This window comes from Lampris incognitus, chromosome 14 (genome assembly GCF_029633865.1).
Source record: "Lampris incognitus isolate fLamInc1 chromosome 14, fLamInc1.hap2, whole genome shotgun sequence".
In the NCBI taxonomy this organism is placed as follows: domain Eukaryota; kingdom Metazoa; phylum Chordata; class Actinopteri; order Lampriformes; family Lampridae; genus Lampris; species Lampris incognitus.
This window is the reverse complement of record NC_079224.1, coordinates 1,407,279-1,432,711: the sequence shown is the minus strand read 5'-3', so window position 1 is coordinate 1,432,711 and position 25,433 is coordinate 1,407,279. Positions and strand designations below refer to the sequence as shown.

At 41.7% G+C, this 25,433-nt stretch overlaps 1 protein-coding gene across 1 annotated transcript in view; it reads right to left on the bottom strand.

Annotated features, from left to right (window-relative positions):
* The window catches only part of LOC130123681 (trimethylguanosine synthase-like), a 66,638-nt gene that overhangs the window by 18,580 nt on the left and 22,625 nt on the right, over nucleotides 1-25,433 (bottom strand). The window contains exons 3-6 of the mRNA XM_056292928.1: nucleotides 14,428-14,514; nucleotides 13,704-13,890; nucleotides 11,068-11,464; nucleotides 9,137-9,322 (exon numbers count right to left, since the gene is read on the bottom strand). Coding sequence (XP_056148903.1) covers nucleotides 9,137-9,322; nucleotides 11,068-11,464; nucleotides 13,704-13,890; nucleotides 14,428-14,514 — 857 coding nt within the window. The remainder of the gene's footprint in view (nucleotides 1-9,136; nucleotides 9,323-11,067; nucleotides 11,465-13,703; nucleotides 13,891-14,427; nucleotides 14,515-25,433) is intronic.

Sequence of the window (25,433 nt, the reverse complement as noted above, 5' to 3'; positions counted from 1 at the left end):
TTGATGGGCTATCACTACCCTCTTCTTCATGTCCTTGGATATCTCCTTTGCTCTCGGCATTGTTGATTTGTATGGGACCACAGTGGTTTGGTTGGTTTCCTCTCTCTTTTAATTAGTGCAGGCCAAACCCTTTCCCAAGGATGTCTCATTTCATTGGTCTGCTTAAATGATTAATTAAGCACCCAAATGTGTTTCACCCGAGTCTGTTACCTGCTTGACTTAACCAATGCAGCTGGGGGTTCACTTACTTTTGCACATACACTAATTCCATGTTTCATGTTGTTTTTGGGCTACTTAAACAAGTCCCACTAAACAAGTACATGCAACTGATAAACATATATCTGACATTTCATACATAAAAACTGGTGATGATAGAATAAGAAAATCATGGTAAAACAACAGAAAAATCTAAACTGCTCAAGGGGTTCACATACTTTCAAGCAGCACTGTATACTCATAGAACTGTTTACAACCAAAGAGTACTGCAGAGACTGCCTTCACCTCCTGTGGGTCTGGTTTTATGCCTTCACTTGAGAGTGTGTCCGAAGTAGCTGACCTCCGGCATGCGAATGTGGCATTTGTCAGGGTTTAGCCTCACCCCTCTCTCCCTTGTACATTTCAACATAGCCCTGAGGCGTCGGTCATGTTCCTGTTTGGTTTTGCCAAACACCAGTATGTCATCGACTATGGCTGCTACGCCATCAAGGCCTTCATATGTTATATCCATGCACCTCTGGAACTCGTCTTGAGCTGAAATAATGCCAAATAGCAGTCTGAGAAAGTGGTATCTGCCGAACACTGTGTTGAATGTGGTCAACAGCGATGAATCAGTGCTTAATTTTATGGCTCAATAGCCTGACCTAGCATCTGAGACACTAAAAAATTGTGCTCTAGCAAGCTTCGCGGTGACATCCTCTGAAGTAGGAAGGGTGTCACGTATCTGGAAAAACCCAAAAGCAGACGGGACAACCAGGTAAGGGAAGAAATCAAGGCTTTATTGAAGTGGCTGATCCCAGGGGTAGAGCAGGAGTTGGCTCAGTGGCAGGTAGACTGGCAGGCTGAAGTCCTTTAGGCAACAAACCATGAATGGCAACGTTCCAGCGAAGACTGGTCCACAGCGGAGGCTTCTTAAGGGTGAGGGCGATCGCTTGATGGCCAGCAGGTGTGCCGGGGTGAAGGAGGGGTGAGCAGGTGTCAAGGGAGAGGGGGTGATTGCTTGATGGCCAGCAGGTGTGCCAGGGTGAAGGAGAGGGGAGCAGGTGTCAAGGTCAAGGGGCTGTGACAAAGGGGGTAGTGAGGTCTTTGTATCGCCTTGTTAAGGGATCTGGGGTCTAAACACACTGAGTTTTCCTGTCATGGGCTTTTCAACTATAACGAGTGTGTTCACCCCTTCTGTGGGTTCCGTGACCTTGCAGATTGTTATTTTTCTCCGTGCTGTTGAGCTCGTCTTTTAGTCCGCAGCGTAGCGTGGTGGGGATCCTGTGTGGTGGGCACACTACAGGCGTTGCGTCTGGAGCAACGCGAAAGGTGCACTCGCCTGGAAATTTGCCTATGCCTTGAAATACATCTGAGTACTCCTCCAGTATGCTCTGTGAGCCAATGTGTGTTCCCTCATTTTCCTCATTCACAGCCATCACTATTTTGACTAAGTTTAGATCATGACATGTTGTCATTGCTAGGACAGGCGGGGCATTGGTGTTGATGATGTAGAAATCGAGCAATGTTGAGGTGTCCTTGTATCGACATTTTAACTGGCATTTGCCTTTCACGCTCAGTGCTCTTCCCCGTATTCAGTGAGCCTATGTGCTGCTGGTTTCAGTGCAATGCTCTTGAACGGTGTGTGAAATAGGTTTGGCCTGTGCCCGTGTCCAATTTGAATTTGACTTTTTGCGGAGGTGAGACAATTCTCTACATAAGCCTGCTCATTGCTTTTGCCATTATTCTCTGTTGTGATGCTGTCAATGTAGAGTTCTGTCTGCTCTTTGTCTGTGTTCTCTCCAACAGTCTGCACTGTACTGCGGTAAGGTTTGTCTATGGTGGAAATTTTGATTTGCATGCTTTTGCAAACTATTTTTTTTGTTTTGTTGCATTTAATGCATTGTTTCCCCTTGGCTGGGCATGTCAAATCTTTTTGTAATAAGTGAATAAGTTAATCGTTGTAAATCACATCTCAGTGGCCTTACGCATACGAAATAGGTAGCGACTGTAGAGAAAACAGCTTGTGTTCTATTGTAACAGTTGTCTGAAATTAAGATTTGACCAGAAATGTAAAGCGCTTTGGGTGGCTGTTGCAGCTAGAAAAGTGCTATATAAAATGCAACTTGATTGATATAACTTTGGCACTATGTTGCCCTCCACGGTGCCTACATGCTCTGTTTGTAGCTTTTTGTGCTGTGTCTAGTCTGTATGTTTTCCTGCTTACAGCATGCACAGTGTCGTGGCTGCTCTGGTCTTTGCTATGGCCCATAGTCTTTAGCTGTGCTAGCTCATGTGAATGTGCAATGTCTATGGCCCTTTCGAGTGTGAGCTCTGTAACCTGGCTGAGTAGTTTTTCTCACACACGGGGTGAGTTCGTGGCAAACACATTGCAAATTCTTCTGTGCTTGCCAAGATTTAAACTCTTAAATCAGGAAATATGAGATTAATTATCTTGTTTTAAGTTATTTACTAGTTCATATCTTTGAACTCATGATATATTCTTAAATTGATTATGAATATGTCTTTTATTCCTCAATTAGTCAGGAAATCTTACAATTGAGTAATTTATTGTTACAACAAGCTACATTAGCTAGAGTAGCAATTTGTACCATTCTCTTTCAAAAAATAACTTGTTTCAAGTTTCAGTGACACAAACTCAAGTTCAATTGCTTGATTTAAGAATGGCACAAGGCTTTATATATATATATATATATATATATATATATATATATATATATATATATATATACATACATACATACATATATATATATACACACATACATATATATACATACATATATATACATACATACATACATTTTTGTTCAATGGCCCAATATGCTTCACCTATCACGAAATGAAAGTGCACTTTGATTTTCACTGCTCAAACTTGGAAAAGTGATCCCAGCTTGGAGAAGCAAGAGCTATCATAAAATATTACAACCTATTTGCTATGTACCTGACTTGGATAGCTAAGACATCCAGTTTCAGTCCCTGTTACTGGGCATAGTTTTATTTCATTCAGATATTTTTCTCTGATGTTCAGACAGTATATAACCTTCAACGGTCAAATGCCATCCCTCTTTCTCTCACTCTCTCTCTCCCCCCTTTTAAAAAAGTATGAAATGCCTTTTCTGTGACATTGCATGGGGGTCAGAGTAGACTGTAGGTTGCCCAGAGTGTAATGCAGCTCATTGAATAGTCTGTTTTTTTTTCCCCGGCAGTTTGCACAAAGACTGTTCAAAACAGAGTTGTCAATAAAAGTTGGCAGAAATTCCACTTGTCCTGGTTGTGATTTCAGTAAAATCAAGTTTCCTGTTTTAAGATGTATGCTCTGGGATTAAGGACTAGTTTTAAGTTTGGGCCTACACATTGCAAGATGAGCCAACTTGTTTCAAGTAACGGAATAATCATACTCCACTAGTATTAAGTAGTTCTCACTTAAATTAGTGATTTGATTTCTTGTTCCTTTTTCAGTGTGCTAAAATTAAGAATGAAAAAATTGAGTTAAGAATTATTTGCTAATATCCAGTGTATTTCACTTATTACTGTGTTGTAGCAAGTCTGATCTTAAGTAATTTGATCTAAAAACCAGCATTTTCTTCTTATTTCAAGCCTTTGAACACATCCGAGCCTACTTATTTCTAGACTGGAACCAACTTATTTTAAGATTTCTTGTCAAGTAAAATGATCTTGCTGCATGGACAGATAATTTCACTAGGATTAAGTACTTTTCCCCTCAAATTCAGTGTTTATTTCTTGTATTTAAGCTCATGTTTTTTGCAGTGTGGTCTCGGACCATTTCTTCACTGTTTGGGTAGCCAAAGTCTTTTACCAACATTACATTACAGTCATTTAGCCGACGCTTTTATCCAAAGCGACTTACAATAAGTGCATCATTTAACGTAGGAAGTTAGGAGAACTACTAGTCATTTTTAAAAGAGTGTTTTTTAAAAGAGTGAATACAATAAGTGCTGAGAACAAGTAGCAGGGTAGTATTTCTTAAAGAGGTGAGTTTTCAACTTGCACTGAAAGATGGGCAGCGACTCTGCTGTCCTGACATCAGTAGGGAGTTCATTCCACCACTGTGGGGCCAGGACAGAAAAGAGCCGTGACCGGGTCGATCGGCAGCAGGGGCCTCTGAGTGACGGGGCAACCAGGCGTCCTGAGGCAGCAGAGCCAAGTGGTTGGGCGGGGGTGAAGGGCTTGACCATGGCCTGGAGATAGGAAGGAGCTGTTCCTTTCAATGCCCTGTAGGCTAGCACCAGAGTCTTAAACTGGATGCGAGCAGCTACTGGCAGCCAGTGTAGGGACATGAGAAGGGGAGTTGTGTGGGAGAACTTAGGGTGGTTGAACACCAGACGAGCTGCAGCTTTCTGAACAAGCTCCAGAGGTCTGATGGCCGACAGTTTTACTGGCAGCACCTGTGTGAACTCTGTGCACAATTCATTAATTAGTTCTCAACCTATACAAGAGGTCAACAGACTGAAGTTGATACCAAGCATGGATCGAGGAGGCCGCCACCAACATCCTCAGCGAGGACGAGGAAGAGGTCGTGGTAGAGGTAGAGGGGCCCCTGTCAGGGGACGTGGCGTTTGTGTAAGATGCTCTAATGAAATTAGGGCAACAGTCATTGATCACGTCGTCAGTCATGCCCTCTCCGTGAGAGAGGATGGCCAAAGGGTTCAGCCAAACCTGAGCCGTCATCACTTGTTCGTACGTTCCGCAATGAAAATAGGTAAGTCACTTTGCTTTACAGTCAGTTTACTGTACTGTGTTTCACTGTATTTGCACTTTTGCCAACAACCATTTCTATACTTTTGTAAAGTGTGTTGCCACAATACAATACAGTACTGTAGTTTCACTGAAGCCATTTCCAATAGAGTGACTGACTTTCAAAATATACAATTTCAAATACTTTCTGCAGCAGTATATTTCCTAAGTAAGAGTGCTCAGTACAAAACCCAAATTGTAGTATGGTTGTCAGTGGTAAAACAGTCAGCACTGTGAGGGAGCTGCACAAAAGTTGAAGTGACGGTTGTTGCTATCCACTGTTAAATAAATGAGAAAACATGCATTGTCAGTTGAGCGCAAATTGTAGGTTTTGATGGAAATGTTTGGTTTTGATGGGTGTGTGACAAGTTTTGAGAAGGTGGTGTCATTCTGCAAACATCATATGCTGTTTTGGTCATTTTGTCTTCTGTTAAGGGCTGTGTGTGAGCTGTTTTGAAAATCTAAACTGAATGGAAAAATGTGCCAAAGGAATCGAGAAAAACTGTAAAATGATAAATGCATATTCCAGCTCAGCACTGTGTGTTTATTCATTCCACCATCTTAGATCACATAAATCACTGCTGCAATCTCGCGGGACTTGCCGATGTCACTATTCTATGGCAAGCTGTAAGGTACAAAGGTTCTGCTGACTAGCATATCAGAATGTTACAGCCACTACCACTGACCAGTGGTCCAGCCATACATCTGAGCTGTTTAGTACACTGACGAGGAGTCGGCTCTTCAAACAAGATGCTTGCAGACGGCAAATTTTCTGGAGGACCATACTGCCGGAATAATCTGCCAGGGACTGGAGGACGCACTCGCATCTTGGGGCCTTAGCGAAGACTGACAGGTGTGTATCACAACAGCAATGGGGAAAACATTGTCAAGGCTGTTTCACTTAAAGACCGGACTCGCCTGCAGTGTTTTATCCACCGGCTGCATCTAGCCATTGGTAAGTTAATGAACACATTCAATATATATTATTTTATCAAAGAAGAAATTCTGAACCAAGCCATGTTTGTGCAGTTAAATGTTTACATTGTTATTTTATTATTGCACTATAATGTAATTCTGTTTTTATGTTAATAAACTATAGCCTAAAGTTTAACTAATGAACCCTCCGGTTTCTTCAGGCTTCCGTCGTTATCAGGGTACTCTTCAAACGGGCAGCGTTATTAAATTATATGTCATGATAAATGTCAATATCGATTCGAAAAAGTCAGCTGGTGGCAGGGCCTTTTCCTATAAGGCTCTGCTCTTGTGGAATAACCTGCCTGCTGCCATCAGACCATCAGAGTCTGTTGAGTCCTTTAAATCCAAACTTAAAACTCATCTTTTTGCCTTAGCTTACAATTAGTTGTCTGAGTGCTTCACAACCTGTACTGCATGGTGGGTCAGTTTTCTGTCTCAATGAATTTTCCAACCACTGTTCTGCCGACGAGATTATAGAGTATAGATTATAGAGTACAGATTATGACTAATGACTATGCAAACTGTTCTCTTCCCCCACATGTCTTTTCTCTCTCTCTGAATGACGTCTTCTCCTTTCTCTTTTTCTGTGTGTGAATGGTGTCATGTGAGTCTCCCTTGTGTGCACGTGCAGTTGGTTCTCCTCCCAGGTCTCCGTGGTGATGGTGGTTGCCTGGACGCTGCCTGCCATTCCCCTCATCACATTTTATTTTTATAAATCCATATATATACACTACCGTTCAAAAGTTTGGGATCACCCAAACAATTTCGTGTTTTCCATGAAACGTCACACTTATTCACCACCATATGTTGTGAAATGAATAGAAAATAGAGTCAAGACATTGACAAGGTTAGAAATAATGATTTTTATTTGAAATAAGATTTTTTTTACATCAAACTTTGCTTTCGTCAAAGAATCCTCCATTTGCAGCAATTACAGCATTGCAGACCTTTGGCATTCTAGCTGTTAATTTGTTGAGGTAATCTGGAGAAATTGCACCCCACGCTTCCAGAAGCAGCTCCCACAAGTTGGATTGGTTGGATGGGCACTTCTTTGAGCAGATTGAGTTTCTGGAGCATCACATTTGTGGGGTCAATTAAACGCTCAAAATGGCCAGAAAAAGAGAACTTTCATCTGAAACTCGACAGTCTATTCTTGTTCTTAGAAATGAAGGCTATTCCATGCGAGAAATTGCTAAGAAATTGAAGATTTCCTACACCGGTGTGTACTACTCCCTTCAGAGGACAGCACAAACAGGCTCTAACAGGTACTATTTAATGAAGATGCCAGTTGGGGACCTGTGAGGCGTCTGTTTCTCAAACTAGAGACTCTAATGTACTTATCTTCTTGCTCAGTTGTGCAACGCGGCCTCCCACTTCTTTTTCTACTCTGGTTAGAGCCTGTTTGTGCTGTCTTAGCAATTTCTCGCATGGAATAGCCTTCATTTCTAAGAACAAGAATAGACTGTCGAGTTTCAGATGAAAGTTCTCTTTTTCTGGCCATTTTGAGCGTTTAATTGACCCCACAAATGTGATGCTCCACAAAACTCAATCTGCTCAAAGAAGTGCCCATCCAACCAATCCAACTTGTGGGAGCTGCTTCTGGAAGCGTGGGGTGCAATTTCTCCAGATTACCTCAACAAATTAACAGCTAGAATGCCAAAGGTCTGCAATGCTGTAATTGCTGCAAATGGAGGATTCTTTGACGAAAGCAAAGTTTGATGTAAAAAAAATCTTATTTCAAATACAAATCATTATTTCTAACCTTGTCAATGTCTTGACTCTATTTTCTATTCATTTCACAACATATGGTGGTGAATAAGTGTGACTTTTCATGGAAAACACAAAATTGTTTGGGTGATCCCAAACTTTTGAACGGTAGTGTATATGTATATATATTTTTTTTACATGATGATGCTGGTTGCATGGCTTGGGTCCTGGACTGTTCCAGTGGTGTCTGGACACTGCTTGGCATCCTGTGTATCATATTCTTCATAAATTTTATAAGTCCATTATAATTCTGTCATCCTCTTTCAATGTTGTATTGTGTCTTGGGAGAGAGATCCTCCTCTGTTGCTCTCCCTGAGGTTTCTTCCTGTTGTTTCTCCCTGTTAAAGGTTTTTTTTTTTTAGGGAGTTGTTCCTGATCCGATGAGAGGGTCTAAAGACAGGCTTTTGTGTTGCTGTTAAGCCCATTGAGGCAAATTTGTAATTTGTGATATTGGGCTATACAAATAAAATTGATTTGATCGATCACTATGAAAAAAAATATCATGATCATATTTTTTGCCATATTGCTCAGCTCTAATGATAATGTTACCTGTTTACAAGGCTTGAATATTCTGTGATTGAAGGTGTTTCTCATTACAATTAAATAGTTAAAGGTATGTTATTCATATCAATTCACGCATCAGTCCTCTCATGTTATCATAGGCCTGGCCTACAGGAAAGAGCAGTTTATATGTTGACTGTTGTGTTGGTCATACTACAGAATGATTTATTGCTGTGTTTAGTGGATAACGCAGAAGATAATGAACTTTAAAAAAATGCATACTAAATCGCAATCGCAATATTGGTCTAAAAAAATCACAATTAGATTATTTTCCCAAATCATTCAGCCCTACGTTCCATCATTTTTCTATCATCATTACTTGTTTTAGGCGACTTGCTATAGGCTTTTGTCTCAAAACCAACAGTTTTTGCACTTGTTTGAACCAATCTTCAGGCCTCCCCTCCATCATCTACTTCCCCCTTTCTTTTTCTTAACATCTGGCTTCTGACTGAGTGTACGCTGCTCTCTCAGCAGGAGATCATCTTCCTTAAACTTCTTCAAAAGTTTCAAGGCGTATCATCCTGATTGCTCCACTTTCCCTCTCTTCTATTATTGTTGCCATGTCTGCTGCTGAGCCTGGAAGTGAAGCTGAAGCTTTTCTCAGCATGTCAACTTACTGGCCAGAAACAACATACAGTACATACAGCAAGACTCAACTATTACTACTACTCAACTAAGACTATGGATTCAAAATGAACTTCATTTTTGAACATTTCTACCCCCCCCCCCCCAACATGTCCCACCATCTAACCAGTGGTCCTACTTGATTGCACTTGTACTTTGGCATCATACTGTCCACCACGTTGCTTCCCCTTGCTTGTTTCTGTATACATGTTGGTGCTGTGTCAGACAAACTCACCACGATCCAGTTTGATGCCTTCATCAAAGCGAGAGAAGAGTCGGTAGCGCTGGGCCCAGTACTTGGCCAGCTCTGGCACTGCTGCCATCTCCACTGGCATGTCCTCACATGAGCTCTGTTTCCACATCCTCCTTTTCTTTTTCTTCTTTTGCTTCTTCAAACCCTTCATATTTATCTCTCCTGCACCTAAACACAGAATCTCATTTGACTACATTGGTGGTATTCTAGTTTATTTTTTTGATTTTTTCCCCTTTTTCTCCTTAGTTGTATTCAGCCAATTACCCCACTCTTCTGAGCCGTCCTGGTCGCTGCTCAATCCCCTCTGCCGATCTGGGGAGGGCTGCAGACTACCACATACCTCCTACGATAAATGTGGAGTCACCAGCTGCTTCTTTTCACCTGACAGTGAGGCGTTTCACCAGGGGGACGTAGCGCGTGGGAGGATCACACTATTCCCCCCAGTTCCCCCTCCTCCTGAACAGGCACCCCGACCGACCAGAGGAGGCGCTAGTGCAGCGACCAGGACACATACCCACATTCAGCTCCCCACCCGCAGACACGGCCAATTGTGTCTGTAGGAACGCTCGGCCAAGCTGGAGGTAACACAGGGATTCGAACTGGCAATCCCCACGTTGGTAGGCAACAGAATAGACTGCTACGCTAGCTGGACACTCTCCGTCAGAAACTTTTAAAGGTTGAGCACTAAGTGTTCTCAACCCAGTGCAGACAGCCCAGCAACATGAGTGCATCACCTTTCTTATGCTGGAACAACTACACCTGTTGAAGTGCACAACTAATCGATGTCACGTCTACTTCCAGCAACCAATACAGATGAAGGGGCAAATCAAAGATGAAATGAAAGCAAAATGTCGTTTTGTCAATCAGGGAGGAGAAATAACAACAACACAAGTGAAAATGCACAGTAGTTGTAGCAGAAATTCCATTAATTTGACATTTTCTATGAACATTACCACAATATATAAAGTAGTTTATCGTGAAATTTATCTCATTGTGTGGTAACAAATAAAAACCCTCTCGTACTAGAACTCATCACCGGCTTTTCACAGGGCTGTCAATGAATATTGTAAATTCAAATATATAACCAAAGTTTATATATATATATATATATATATATATATATATATATATATATATATATAAACAGACATTCAAGTGTGAAAATTAATAGTTGTTTGTGACATAAAAACAGTGCTACAGCAGCTGTCTGCCTCACAAATTCTGAGAGCCTCGACCACTGTACTGAACATGCTGCATGATGGACAGGAGTCACACAATGTCATTTTCATTGGTTGAAAATGAAATTTAGGTTAAGCTGAAACAAGCGAATAATTCAACAACCATGTGGTAAAGATGGCAGAGAGTTCACAACCCAGCTCGGCTGCAGAGAGAGTGATTTTCCCTTCGAACAATCTAAAAAGTCCTGTTTGGAAATACTTCGGGTTTTGGTCAGAAAACGGAAAAATGGTGGAACCTCGAGATAAAGTCATATGCAAGATATGTAAGCTACTGTTAGCTCACCATTCCACCACTAGTAACCTGACGGCTCATCTCAGAAACATGTGCAAAAAAATATTTGAATGGGTTCGAACCCATGTGTTTTTTAAGAAGGAATCAAACATAATTTTTGGCCGATTTTGACAGCCCTAGTGCTAGCTATCCAAGCGCTCACCTCCTGCAGGAATGGCAGTGATGTTTCTTTGAAAGAGGTTTCCGATGGGCCACATAGCCTTATTATATGTGTTCACTACATAAGACTTATAAGGGCATATTTCACCGAGGAGTTACAAGGTCAGGGTCTAAGAGTTCCCTCACATCTCAAGAGGTAGGGCTTTTTTTGCTTGTAGCGTGGATATATGAAGGCAAACCTAAGGTGCTGGTGAAGTACAGTAAAGATTAATAATGAGACTTACCAGTGCTGCATTCAGTTTGGTCAGGCAGGAGAAAGTCAGGGACATCCAAGTCTTCTAACTGTCTGCTGGGCTGCTTTATTTTTTGGTCACTGTTGTGAGTACTAGTAGAAAGTCTAGAGAACACATTTGGTTTGATGCAACTTTGACAGTCTGAGTCTTTATTGGAGTGAGGACAAGGATACCCTTCCCCTGGAACCAATTCACTTCCATCCACACTGCTGTTCATTTCCTTCTTACAACTCTCTTCATCCTTCTTCTGCTTCCTACTCGCCATCTCCTCGTCTTCTGCCATGTCTTCCTCACATGGAGGTAATACTGCTCCCGGCATGTGGGTGAGGCCGCATGTGGTTGTGTGCATCTTTGTCTCTTTCTGAATTATCTGGAGAAAGTTCTGCACCTAGGAAAAATGATGAGAATTCCCATATGCTGCCATTTCTATCTATGATACTACTAAATTGATTGCACTGGGGTTGCACAATTGCCAAAGAGGAAGAATCCCCATAGAATAAATGGTAGAAATAATGAAGCACATGTTTACATAGTAAAAAAAATAAAAATAAATTAGAATCGTTGAGATTCATGTTTTGAGATACTGATAACTATTCCACAAAACATTAAATATAGTTTGCTCAAAAATATTGCCATAGCAGACTGGGAAATGGCCTGTTTGAAAGAAACATAAATAAAAAAAAAATTATATACACACAAGTCTTAAATAATTGAATATAAATGGCTGAGTTTGCAAATCTATTACTACTACTACTACTAATAATAATAATAATACTACTACTGCTACTGCTATGTACATAACCCCTGTTAAAGTCAGAAAGATGTCTCCCAACATCCCAGATTCCTGGGTGAATTGTTCAGAGGAGAGGGGAACTCTACTACACTGTGTTTGGGAATGCTCACAGATTAAATTATTTTGGACAATAATCATACAATATCTTTCACAGATCGTCAATCAGAATGTCCTGTGCTGTTCCAAACTATGTATACTTGGAATTTACCCAGAAGAAATTTCAGTAACCAGGGAACAAACACTAGTAGGTGACTTTGGACTTCTTCAGGCCAGAAAAGTGATGCATCATGTTGGAAGCATATAACTCCTCTATTAGTAGATAGATGGATAAAAGAAATGTCAACTTGTCTTGGTCTGGACAAACTGATAATTACTAAAGGGAAATGGAAGGACTTTGCTCATATTTGGACCCCTTTCATGGACTTTTTGGAAAAAGAAAATATGCACTACCTGAAGTGGAGGATGGTAACGAAGGACTACATGTACCATACACCATTGTATAGTGTATCCATCCATCCATCCATTATGCAAACTACTTATCCTGCTCTCAGGGTCGTGGCAATGCTGGAGCCTATCCCAGCAGTCATTGGGTGGCAGATGGGGAGACACCCTGGACAGGCTGCCAGGCCATCACAGGGCTTGTGAAGTGAAGCTTGTATAGTATAAATACTTCCAAATGTAAACTCTACCCCTTTCTTTTTTGAATTTTATTTTATTTTGAGATACTATATTAGTCCCTGTGGGGAAATTATGCTCTGCATTTCATCCATCCTAGCTGTGTAGCTAGGAGCAGTGGGCAGCCACCGTGCAGCGCCCAGGGACCAACTCCAGTTCCTCTTGCCATATCACGGTCAGGGGCACAGGGAGGAGTATTAACCCTAACATGCATGTTTCTTTTGATGGTGGGAGAAACCGGAGCACCCGGAGAAACCCCACCACAGACATGGGGAGAACATGCAAACTGCACACACAGACGACTTGGGATGACCCCCAAGGTTGGACAAACACGGGATTCGAACCCAGGACCTCAATAGAAACTCAATAAAAACGTAATAAAAAAAAGAACAGCTGTAGCCTACTATGCCATCTTGTTAACGACAGCTGTGAATGAAGTTTTAATGTTATGTAACTAACAGTTAATTCAGCACACCTGTAAAGTGGAGGAACACATGTTCTAAAGCGTCCCAGAGCTGCTTTGCTGAGTATCAGCATAGCAGCTGGAATGCTTATTGTGCAATATTTCTCCACTTAAACTAAATGTTGGATAACTGATTATGTTGCACTGGAAGGCTGAACTCATGTTCTGAATGGTTAGACATAAATATAAAAAAATAGATTTAGCACTGCTTCATGGGCAGAGTTAAAAATGTGTCATAATCCATATAAGGTTAAACTGTATCAGTACGTTTCAACTGAAGTCTACTCATACAATAACAATAATGATAATAATAATATAATATGAATAATAACAATAATGACAATAACAACAACAACAATAATAATAATAACAATAATAATAAATCTACTCATGCAACAATAGGACAAATTCAACAGCGGTCATCTTGAACTGTGCCCTTTGGGGTTGCTTGAGCACTTATGGATTTAAGGTAGATCAAATCCTTCAGATTTAGATATGTTCATCCATCCATCCCTTTCTTTCCTTTTTTGAAACGACTGACATTCTGAAATTTCACTGGATAGTATTGTGTGACAGTTCAGCACTTTGATAGTACTTTGAGAATTGTGCATTTTAAACTAAGTCATAACATTTAAATCACACTTCACAGCTGAGTTTGGTTTTAGGCCATAGACTTCAGATGTTAAGAGAAAGTACCTTCTGGAGGGTGGTGCTAATCTGTGCCTGTGAGTTTCCATCCTGCTCAGTGACCATGCGTTTGCTGGTATTGTTGGTTGCACATTCTGCCACAAACTGCTGCTTGTCACGCCCCACTCTCTTTGCTTGGGTCTGTGGATGACGCATTTTGCTGGAACTTGGTTTAAACCTTAGTACACTGTCAAACCTGGTCAAGCATACAAACACATAATGCACAATATCACTTTTAAAAGGTCAGCCAGCCAGGTCATTGTGCATAAAAAATATGTAGTGGACAGTATATCAACTGGAGAGCACAAGCATATCCATGACAACAAGAAACAACCAAAACACAATGAACACAAGAAGGAAAGAAGGCCACAGCAGGCTAGGCATTTACTGGCCCTGTTTCCAGGACAGTGTTGCCATTTTGTGTGCTTGTTTCCATTTACTGTTGGCTCAGAAGCTGTCTCAAACAAACAGCCCAGGAGAAGACCTGATCTTGAAACAGCAGGGAGCAAGTTCCTTCACATTGTTAGTTCCACTGGAAACCTTATTGATGGACAACAGCTGATGTGGATGGAGGATTTTTTTTCAGAAACTGTAACTGCGATTAAGGGCTATATGAATAAATGTGAGTTAACTACATTACTTATCTAATAATGTGTCTCACCATGTGTCACTGAGAGTATCCTGCAAGTAGCATAGAGTAAATAGAGAAACAACACTAATCTATAGTACTTACATAGGGTTCTGGTTCCGTTTGAGTCCCAGTTTATCCCAAGCCTTCTTTGTCAACAAACAAGGATTCTCCTCCACATCTAGCTCATGGCTGGAGAAAAAAAACACGAGAATGACTAATTTCCTTTAGCCATAGTATAGGGGAAAAAATATAGCATAAAAATATATAGGATTCAAATCAGTTCATCTGGACACAACGTTTATTGACATATATGTTTCATCATCATCTAAGTGACCTCTTCAGTCTAAACTGACTGCAGGTATCCCACCCTTATAAACAATACAGTGGCATAATGACCGAAACCAACGACCAGTTTCATATGCAAATATGGGTGTGACCGTTAACTAGAGTTACAATGGTCATGTATACTATTCACAGAGGATTGGGGAATAGTTGCAATCACAGCATTGTAAGATGGTGACAGCTGTACTCTTAGCCCCCCCCCCCCGGTTCAGGGATGATCATTCCCTCTTCACATAGATGACCTCTTTGACTCCCTGTTCAAACCAGCGTTCCTCCCTATCAAGGATGTGCACATCTTCATCCTTGAAAGAGTGGCCACTAGCCTGTAGATGGTGTAGACTGTGGAGTCCTGGCCTGACGTATTAGCCCTCCTGTGTTGTGTCATCCTCTGGAGCTGGCCAAGAGGATGTGAATAGTACACATGGCCATTGAAACTCTAGTTAATGGTCATGAAATCTGCATATGAAACTGATCGTTGGTTTCGGTCGTTATGCCACTGTATTGTTTATGAGGGTGGGGTACCTGCAGTCAGTTGAGACTGAAGAGGTCACTTAGATGAGTGATGAAACGTTTCTCTCAATAAACGTTGTGTCCAGATGAACTGATTCAACTTTCTTGATTTTCTTACCTAGATTATTGAGCATGCATAAAGACATTTATTTAGGATTTTAACTTGTTTTTGCACCTTTTAAAGACATTTTTTTATAAAAGCCTCAAAGCTTTCAAAAGCCTTCAAAAAGTTGCTTTGGGCTACAGTTTTAAATTTCTAAGTAATCACTCATATACGTATTAACTAATATAAACAGGATGAATAGGTTGAGAAACAGAATTTTCCATCCATGCAAATACTGAGGGCCTGCCTCAACTCCTCAAAGTCCCTGTGCCCACCTTGTTAAAACGCAAATGGTTTAGTCCACATTCTGCAATAAAATATTCAATCTGCTTACACTGACTGGATGCTGTGTGCTATGTATATGCTGTGAGGTGACTGCCGGGATACACTGACCGACATGGTGCGTCTTGTCCGTGTCACCTGGCGACGCGATCACTGCGACTTGGCGACTAAAAAAGCTAAGCCAAGTTCAACTTTATGCAAATGAGCAGTGACAGCGACAAGCGATGGCCAATCAGGGCAGATGTGTTCCTCTTATATTCTTTCTTTCGCTGACATGCATCCCTGTCCATTTACAGGGACATTAATAAAAATTTTTAAAAAAAAGATGCATGTAGGCAGATCTCCGGGATTGTTGAGATGAGTGGTGAGATTTAATCAAGTTAAGGGCAAATTTAAGCAGTTTTCAATGATGCTGGCTGTAGCAACCAATAACGTAATACCTGCCAAAACGTAATACCTGCCAATAACATAATAATTTTGGCCATTTTAGATGTAATAAAGCCAATAATGTAATAACGTGCCAATAATGTAATAAGCCAATAACGTAATAACATTTTGCCAATAATGTAATAAGTTAGTACGTTATTGGCCTAGCTTTAAAAAAATCCTTAGAATGTAATAACAGCAGCCGATAATGTACTAATATATGTATCATTTTGTAGTGGTTATGGGGGTACATAATTCCCCTTATTGAGCTAGTAGGAATGTTGGTTTACAGCTGCTGTTTCCTCGGTTCGGGTTTACAGTGACACACTTCTGCTGCGCGGGTTTTTGGTGTTGTAATGGTGGAAGGAATAAATGGTGCACGTTGTGTAGCCGAAAGAGAAAGTTGTCACGACTCCTGCTTGAGCTCCTCTACACTGGTGACCCTGACGTTTGTCTCTTGGTAGTTATCAGAGACAATCTTTCGAACGAACATGGTTGACGAAATCAGCGCGGTTTCTCTCAAATTGCCAGAGTTCTGGGAGTCATCGGCAACGACATGGTTCGCCCAGGCGGAAGCGCAGTTTGCTATCCGCAAAATAACGGATGATGCTACTAAATACTACTACGTGGTATCGGCGCTCGGATGTTAGACTGCAACTAGAGTGGTGAGTCTCCTTACAAATCCTCCGGCGGCAGACAAATACAAGGGGCTCAAAGATCACCTCTTGAAGATGTTTGAACTTTCCGACGCCGAGAGGGCCCACCGTCTCTTCTCTTCAAGGCTTGGGTGACAGCAAGCCACCCGAGCTCATGGACAAAATGCTGAATCTGCTGGGACCGGCGCACACACCTGATTTCCTCTTTGTACAACTATTTCTGCGACAACTGCCTGCTCAGGTGCGGACCGCTTTGGCTAACACCAGCATTACCGATTGCTGCATGTTGGTGAAGGGAACAGGGGTGATGAGGAGGTGATGGGAAGGTATGGAGTCAAGGAGAGAAATGAGGAAGGACAGATGGTGGTCGATTTTGCGAAAAGGATGGAAATGGCTGTGTTGAATACATATGTCAAGAAGAGGGAGGAACACAGGGTGACGTACAAGAGTGAAGGAAAGTGCACACAGGTGGACTATATCTTATGTAGGAGGTGCGATCTGAAAGGGATTGGACACTGCAATGTGGTGACAGGGGAGAACGTAGCTAGGCAGCATCGGATGGTGGTCTGTAGGATGACTTTGGAGACCAAGAAGAGGAAGCGAGTGAAGACACAGCCGAAGATCAAATGGTGGAGGTTGAAGAAGGAAGACTGTTGTATGGAGTTCAGGCAGGAGTTAAGACAGGCACTGGGTGGTAGTGAAGAGTTGCCAGATGGCTGGGCAACCACTGCAGAAATAGTGAGGGAGACAGCTAGGAAGGTGCTTGGTGTGTCATCAGGACAGAGGAAGGAAGACAAGGAGACTTGGTGGTGGAATGAGGAAGTACAGCAAAGTATAGAAAGGAACAGGTTGGTAAAGAAAAAGTGGGATAGTCAGAGAGATGAAGAAAGTAGACAGGAGTACAAGGAGATGCAGCGTATAATGAAGAGAGAGTTGGCAAAGGCAAAGGAAATGGCATATGGTGAGTTGTATGACAGGTTAGACACTAAGGAAGGAGAAAAGGACTTGTACCGATTGGCTAGAGAGAGGGACCAAGCTGCGAAGGATGTGCAGCAAGTTAGGGTGATCAAGGATAGAGATGGAAATGTGCTGACAAGCAAGGAGAGTGTGCTGAGAAGGTGGAAGAAGTACTTTGAGGGGCTGATGAATGAAGGAAATGAGAGAGAGAAGGTTGGATGATGTAGGGATAGTGAATCAGGAAGTTCAGTGGATTAGCAAGAAGGAAGTGAGGGCAGCTATGAAAAGGATGAAGAGTGGAAAGGCAGTTGGTCCTGATGACATACCTGTGGAGGCATGGAGATGTTTAGGAGAGATGGCAGTGGGGTTTTTAACTAGATTGTTTAACACAATCTTGGAAAGTGAGAGGATGCCTGAGGAGAGGAGAAGAAGCATACTGGTACCGATTTTCAAGAACAAGGGCGATGTGCAGAACTGTAGCAACTACAGAGGTATAAAGTTGATCAGCCACAGCATAAAGATTTGAGAAAGAGTGATAGAAGCTAGGTTAAGAGGAGAGGTGATGATTAGCGAGCAGCAGTATGGTTTCATGCCACGAAAGAGCACCACAGATGCGATGTTTGCTTTGAGAATGTTGATTGAGAAGTATAGAGAAGGTCAGAAAGAGTTGCATTGTGTCTTTGTAGATTTAGAGAAAGCATACGACAGGGTGCCGAGAGAGGAGGTGTGGTATTGTATGAGGAAGTCAGGAGTTGCAGAGAAGTATGTAGGAGTGGTGCAGGATATGTATGAGGGAAGTGTGACAATGGTGAAGTGTGCGGTTGGAATGACAGATGGGTTCAAGGTGGAGGTGGGATTACATCAAGGATCGGCTCTGAGCCCTTCCTTGTTTGCAATGGTGATGGACAGGTTGACGTACAAGATCAGGCAGGAGTCTCCATGGATGATGATGTTCGCGGATGACATTGTGATCTGTAGCGAGAGTAGGGTGCAGGTTGAAGAGAGCCTGGACAGGTGGAGGTATGCACTGGAGAGAAGAGGAATGAAAGTCAGTAGGAGCAAGACAGAATACCTATGTGTGAATGAGAGGGAAGACAGTGGAATGGTCTGGATGCAAGGAGTGGAGGCGACGAAAGCATATGAGTTTAAATACTTGGGGTCAACTGTCCAAAGTAACGGGGAGTGCAGTAGATAGGTGAAGAAGAGAGTGCAGGCAGGGTGGAGTGGGTGGAGAAGAGTGTCAGGAGTGATTTGCGACAGAAGGTACCAGCAAGAGTTAAAGGGAAGGTTTACAGGATGGTTGTGAGACCAGCTATGTTATATGGTTTGGAGACAGTGGCACTGACGAAAAGAGTGGAGTTGGAGGTGGCAGAGTTGAAGATGATAAGATTTTCATTGGGAGTGATGAAGAAGGACAGGATTAGGAATGATTATATTAGAGGGACCGCTCAGGTTGGACGGTTTGGAGACAAAGCAAGAGAGGCAAGATTGAGATGGTTTGGACATGTGTGGAGGAGAGATGCTGGGTATATTGGGAGAAGGATGCTGAATATGGAGCTGCCAGGGGAGAGGAAAAGAGGAAGGCCAAAGAGAAGGTTTATGGATGTGGTGAGGGAGGACATGCATTTGGCTAGTGTGACAGAGGAAGACGCAGAGGACAGGAAGAGATGGAAACGGATGATCTGCTATGGCGACCCCTAACGGGGGCAGCTGGATGAAATAGTAGTATATATAATCTACTCCTGTATTTTCACAATGTGTGTCTGGTGTGTGGTGTGTGTCTGTGTGAGAGTCTATAAACGGCCAAACTAAAGCACTTGGGGCCTTGATTCTTTTTGGAGGTTATTGGGGATGATCAGGGGCACCTATAAAAAATAGCAGAACATTAATTAAAATTATGCATAATTATGCATAAATATGCAAAATATGCATTTTCTAAAAATGGCTAAAAACCACTTTTCTCGGCATTTCAGATGATTCTGAGCATCTTTGATTATTTCACCGATAACATTTTTTTTTTCTGGGACTTAGAAATGTTTTGGCATTATGCAAAATAAATGCATTTTTGCAAAAATGCACTTATGATCCTCATTTTTTTTGGAGGTGGTAGGTATTGTTCCAGAGAGGACCAGAAAAATAGCAGAACATTAAAATAATTATAACAATTATGCATAATTATGCAAAATATGCATAATTATGCAAAATATGAATTTTCTAAAAATGTCTAAAAACACTTTTCTCGGCATTTCGGATGATTCTGAGTATTTGGGGGGAGGGAGTTTGAGTGTGGGGGGGTAAACCACTTTTCTCGGCATTTCAGATGAATCTGAGCATTTGGAGGGAGGGAGTTGGAGTGGGGGGGGGGGGGGGGTTAGGGGCAGGGGGAAGGCGTTAGCTGACAGGATGAAGAGGAGGGAGATTTAGACAGGTGGATAACCAAACCGCTACATTGTAGCGGGGTTCTTCTAGTTATATTATATATAATTATATTATTATATAAATATCTGCTATAATAAGACAGCTGAATGAGCTGAGGTTTATATCAATGTAGGTTATGATTTTTTCAGTATTATTCGAGGTGGCAGTGTAGGATAAGGAATTAAATGGTGTTAGCTATACCTGATATAAAAATTAAACGTAGGTCCCTAATGACAAAATAAAAGCTTAGTGAACAATGTGTACTAACCTATTGATTCATCAGCATGCTTTACTATGAAATATCAACTTTAACAGTGCAATGGGCCTGTGTATTGTATACTTTATTTAAAACTCTCTTTTGTAGGTTTGCAGGTCATATTATCCCTTGTTTAGAGTTGAAAAAGGGAATAACTTTGTCTTTAATACCATTGCAGGTATTTTACAAACAATCTTTATTCTCTCCTGCATCATTTTGGAATGCAGAGGACATGGACACAGACAGATGTCTGATGAGACCTACGATGTCATACTCAAGGCACTGAAGGGGAAATTTAATGTTCCTGTTGCAGAGAGATCCAGGACCCAGCGCTCTGCACTTATTCAACTGTGGTGGAATAGGCAGCATTACGCCCTCAGTGAGGATGGTCAGTCAATTACATTCGATCGAAAAATGGTACCCAGAAAGTCAACTATCTCTGCAGTTGTAAATAAGGCTCTTGAAACAAAAGGCTCTGGTGTAAGAAAATTAAACATATACCTTAGGAAACCGTACTTGGGAATCAGCCGAGCAAGTGTGAAAGACACCGTGGACAGATTAAGATGTTACCAGCTTCACAAGGCAACATTCTGGAACAAACCCATACCAAAATCTATCACGGCCAAAGCAGTTCAAGATCGACACCAGGTAGACCTTGTTGACATAGGTAAATGGAGGGTCAAGTATGGCCAAGCCACATATAGGTACATCCTGACTGTAATAGATGTGTTTAGTAGATATGTATGGCAAGACCACTGAAAGGTAAACACAGTGCGGAGATTACTAGACACCTTGAAGACAGTTACAATGAGCATGGTCCACCAAAAGTCATACAGCATGACCAAGGGAAAGAGTTCAAAGGTGCTGTAAAAAGACTTATAGAGTCCTTACAAGTAAAAATAATTCAGAGCTCTCCATACCATCCCCAGAGCCAGGGTAAAGTGGAGAGAAGCCACCATGTCCTAAGGAAAAAAATAATGTATGAACTTAGTCCAATATCAAGAAGGAGGACTGAACTGGGTTAAGCATTTGCCAATTTATGCAAAGATAATGAATGAAGACCCAAAGGAAGTTTTGAGTTGGATGTCTCCTTTTCGGATTTATTCTGGAAGACAAAGTCACGCATTATCCAATCGCTTAACTTCTTCCCGAGAAGATCTTGAAGAACACTGTCCACTAGGCAACAAAACACTGCCCACCCAAAAGCAGAGGCTTTTGTTTTGAGGATGAACGAAATAGGATCAGGAAAAGGGCACAAAAAGCAACACAACACTGCATACGCCAACAGACTCAATATGGGAATTTTAAAGTCTCTATGTATAGGCTACATGTTAATGTGTTGGTCAGGGTCAAGAGTGGCCATCACAGTCTCACAGAAACAATTTGTGATACCAGGTGTTGTTGTGGCAAGAAACCTTAAGTTGCACAAATACAAGGTTGAGTTTCAAATGCCAAATAGCCCCACTCCAACACAAAAGTAGTTCTCAGTTTCTGATGTGACCAGTGTGTCAAGACTAGAAGAAAGGCAGCACTCAAAGTCTCAGCCTAAATCAGTTCAACAAATGGACCTGTGAATACCTTACTCACATCAGGACAGATTGGAGGAGTTTGAATCATCAAACCTGAACATTCGCTTTGACCCGATCCCTGATGGCAACTGCCAATTTGCTGTTATTTCTGATCATTGGCCACAATTGGAATTTCTGTTCTGCAGAAACATTGCGTAAAGAAGCCAACCTAACATTTAATCCATATGGAGTGATTGGGACATCCCTTTTGGAGTATGTTGAGGAGACATGGGGGGAATATTTAGAGAGGATGGCACAACATGGCACATACGGTGACCACCTAACTCTTCAGAGAGCATCCCAGATCTTTAATGTTCAGTTCCTTATTGTGTCGACTCTTGGTTTGGATGCCACCTCTGTAAAATCACCATCTGGTGATTACTGTGAAAGCCTGCCTCTTTTGGTTCTCGCTGAGGGACGGGGAACATTATGTAAGTTCAGATGGACCTATTCCCACTTACATTCAGGCCATTCAGGAGGCAGAGATGCATAGAGTGTCCCAACCTGCCCCTCTGTCTGACACGGAACTTGGTGCTCTGTCTGATGCCGAACCTGCTTCTATGCCTGTTGTCAAACCTGCCCCGCCTGATGATGAACCTGGCTTTCTGTCTCAGCCTGAACCTGGGTTTCTACCTAATGCTGATGTTCAGTCTATAGCTAACCCTTTGCTTGACATGGTTGAGGATGCTGGCAATGAGCCTGGAGTTCAATACCTACCTTCAGAGATCTTATCAAGAATTATTGAATTTTCTCTCAAGCAAGATATGTCAATGCTTGAGACATCCAATCAAGTCTCACTCTTATTCCGTGAACTGTCTGCACCATTCCATCCCGACCTATATATAAGAGAAGCACTTGCAGAGAGCCTAGAACTGGACAAAGAAGATGACTGTTCCATTAGTATTATGAAGCTCTACAAGGCTGCTGGACGCAACAGTGGTCTAAGCTTACGCATAAAACAGTTATTTGGCAAGGACAGCCGATGGATGAAAGCCTGGATTCTTCTCAGTAATGTAGCTTTTGGGCAGTACAAAGTTAAGGACATTTACAGGAAGAAGTAATGCCAATTTTATGTTGATGTTTTCCCCTTAGTTCAACTCTCTTCAGTTTTTTTTTGACATTTGTAAATGAGTGTTCATGTTCTATGTTGTATATTGGAGTTGAGTACCATTATAGTGCCAGTCCAGTTATTTAAATACAGTTTTAAGTGAGGACTGAATTGTTTTAACAATTTCCTTGAGAAATGTTTGAAAAACGTTTTAATTAAATGTTTTCCAAGAAAAAAATGTGGTAAATTCATTTGACAATGCAACATCCAACAGAGACACTGACATGAAATTATGAATTTACATATCTAAGCAAATAAACAATATTCTACATAAAGATTTTGTACAACAAATAATTCTCAAATTGGCTCTTACAACCATAATTAAGGAGAGAGAATGCTGCATAGTATGTATCCTTGATGAATGAATATGATGACTATGCCATCCACTATACCTATTTTTGATGAGCAAACTGCACAAAAACTGCAAAAAAAAAAAAATCTTTTATTTCCAAAAAATGCAGTCCTATTTATGTATTATTACATTATCGGCTGCACTTATTAAATTTTCAAAGGATTTTTTTTATGCTAGGCCAATAACGTAATAACCAGCCAATAACATAATAACGTATTACATTATTGGCAAAATGTTATTATGTTATTGGTTCAAAAACCTTATGACATTATTGGCAAGTTATTACGTTATTGGCTTTATGCAGGATGAGGAAAAACACAGGAGACGAAGGCGAGTTTGAACTTTATTCCTCAGCTCCAAAACCAAACTGAAACAGGAACAACCCTGCACCAGAGAGCCCGGGAACGTAAACCACGCCCCCAGCTCACAGCCCTGCTGGGTGAGAGGCATAGCCCCTAGTGTCCGCCACATTATTACATTTAAAATGGCCAAAATTATTAGGTTTTTGGCAGGTATTACGTTATTGGCAGGTATTACATTATTGTTTTTTTTATTTTATATAAGTGAATCAGCCAAAATTAAACCGTTCATATAAAAATCTCCTCCGTCGGTGTTGTCTCCGTGCAAAGATAGCAGCGATTGCTACTTTGCGGTCCATGGTGAAATGGTAGTGTTTGAAGCAAGATCACACTATTTATAGGAAAACACATATTTTTCAGCGGGAATGCACCTGATTTGTGGGTTCATGCATATATTGGGTGATATATTACTAGGCCTGCCTTTAAAAAAATACAAACATAAAATTCCACGATGAATAAGCAAAGATGATGTAAATATAACATATAAATATAAAATATTTATGTAAACTACTAATAAGACACGTTAGTCTCTAGCTAACGGGTCTGACCTTTTAGCCGAGCGGTTAGTGATGTCGCCTCGTGGTGCAGTACACCCCGTATCGAATCCCGCACTGGGCAAGAAAATAACCGGTTACACTGGTGGCAGCGGTGGGATCCGGAAGTGTGCAGATCCTCAAAAGTCTCTTCGGAGCGCGGGAATAACAAAGTGCGAGGGCGTGCTTCCGGAAGAGGGTGACGACTGTAAACTACAAATAAGACACGTTAGCCCCTAGCTAACGGGTCTGACCCTTTAGCCGAGCGGTTAGTGATGTCACCTTCTGGTGCAGTACAACCCGTATCGAATCCCGCACCGGGCAAGAAAATGACCGGTTACATTTATAATATTTATTAGTATATACGTTTTTTTTTTTAGAAAAATTATGCATCTCTTGCCAATAGATTTGTAGCCCACTTCCTCAAAACTATGTTAGTGTAACCTATTTTTCTGGACTTGCCTGTTAGTGATTTTAAGTTCCTGTTATAAGCTGTCGCCACAGTAGATGCCTTGAGCTCTTGTTTTGAAGGCCGAAGAGAGAGCGGAAGTGCTGTACGCAGTGTTGTTGCTGTGGCGTGGACATTTGGGGAAGAATCAAAATAAAGTGGTCCTCGTGTGAAACTGGAACCTCCGTATTTGTTATTTTATAGTTTCATACCGCATAAGCGACATCTACAAACCCTCGGCTACATTGGTGGCAGTGGTGGGATGCTTGTGCCAACGTCCCGCAAAAGCAAGACGTTTAAATGACCGAAAAGAAAGGTTGGGAGAGTCAGTTAGCTTCTCAGTTAGCCTCAGCTAGCAACGGAGGAGCTTCGTCGTGTCGGAAACCCGGCGCGGTGTGTGCACCAAGACTTCACTCGTCTTGCTGCTGTCTTCTGAGATAATTGAGGAGCAACATGTGGCAATACGAGGATCCGCTGGACTATAACTACAGAGAGCGACGTGGAGAAAAGCCATTCGCCAGCAACGTGAGCTTTGAACTCCTGCCGCCATTTTCCGGGGAGGAAAAACAAAGTTTCCCCTGCTGGGCCAGACTACGAAGTGGCGGTGAAGGCGCTGGTTGGAGGCACTGGCGATGACTTGGACTATGAACTGGTGAGGATTTTACCAACGTGCCTGACAAAGGCTGCTTTTCTGCTATGGGATAGCTTGCCAGCTGCCGTCCAGGCGGATTGCGCTAAGGTAAAGGAGAAATTGCTGGAGGCTTTCGGACAAAGACATTTTCTTGAATGT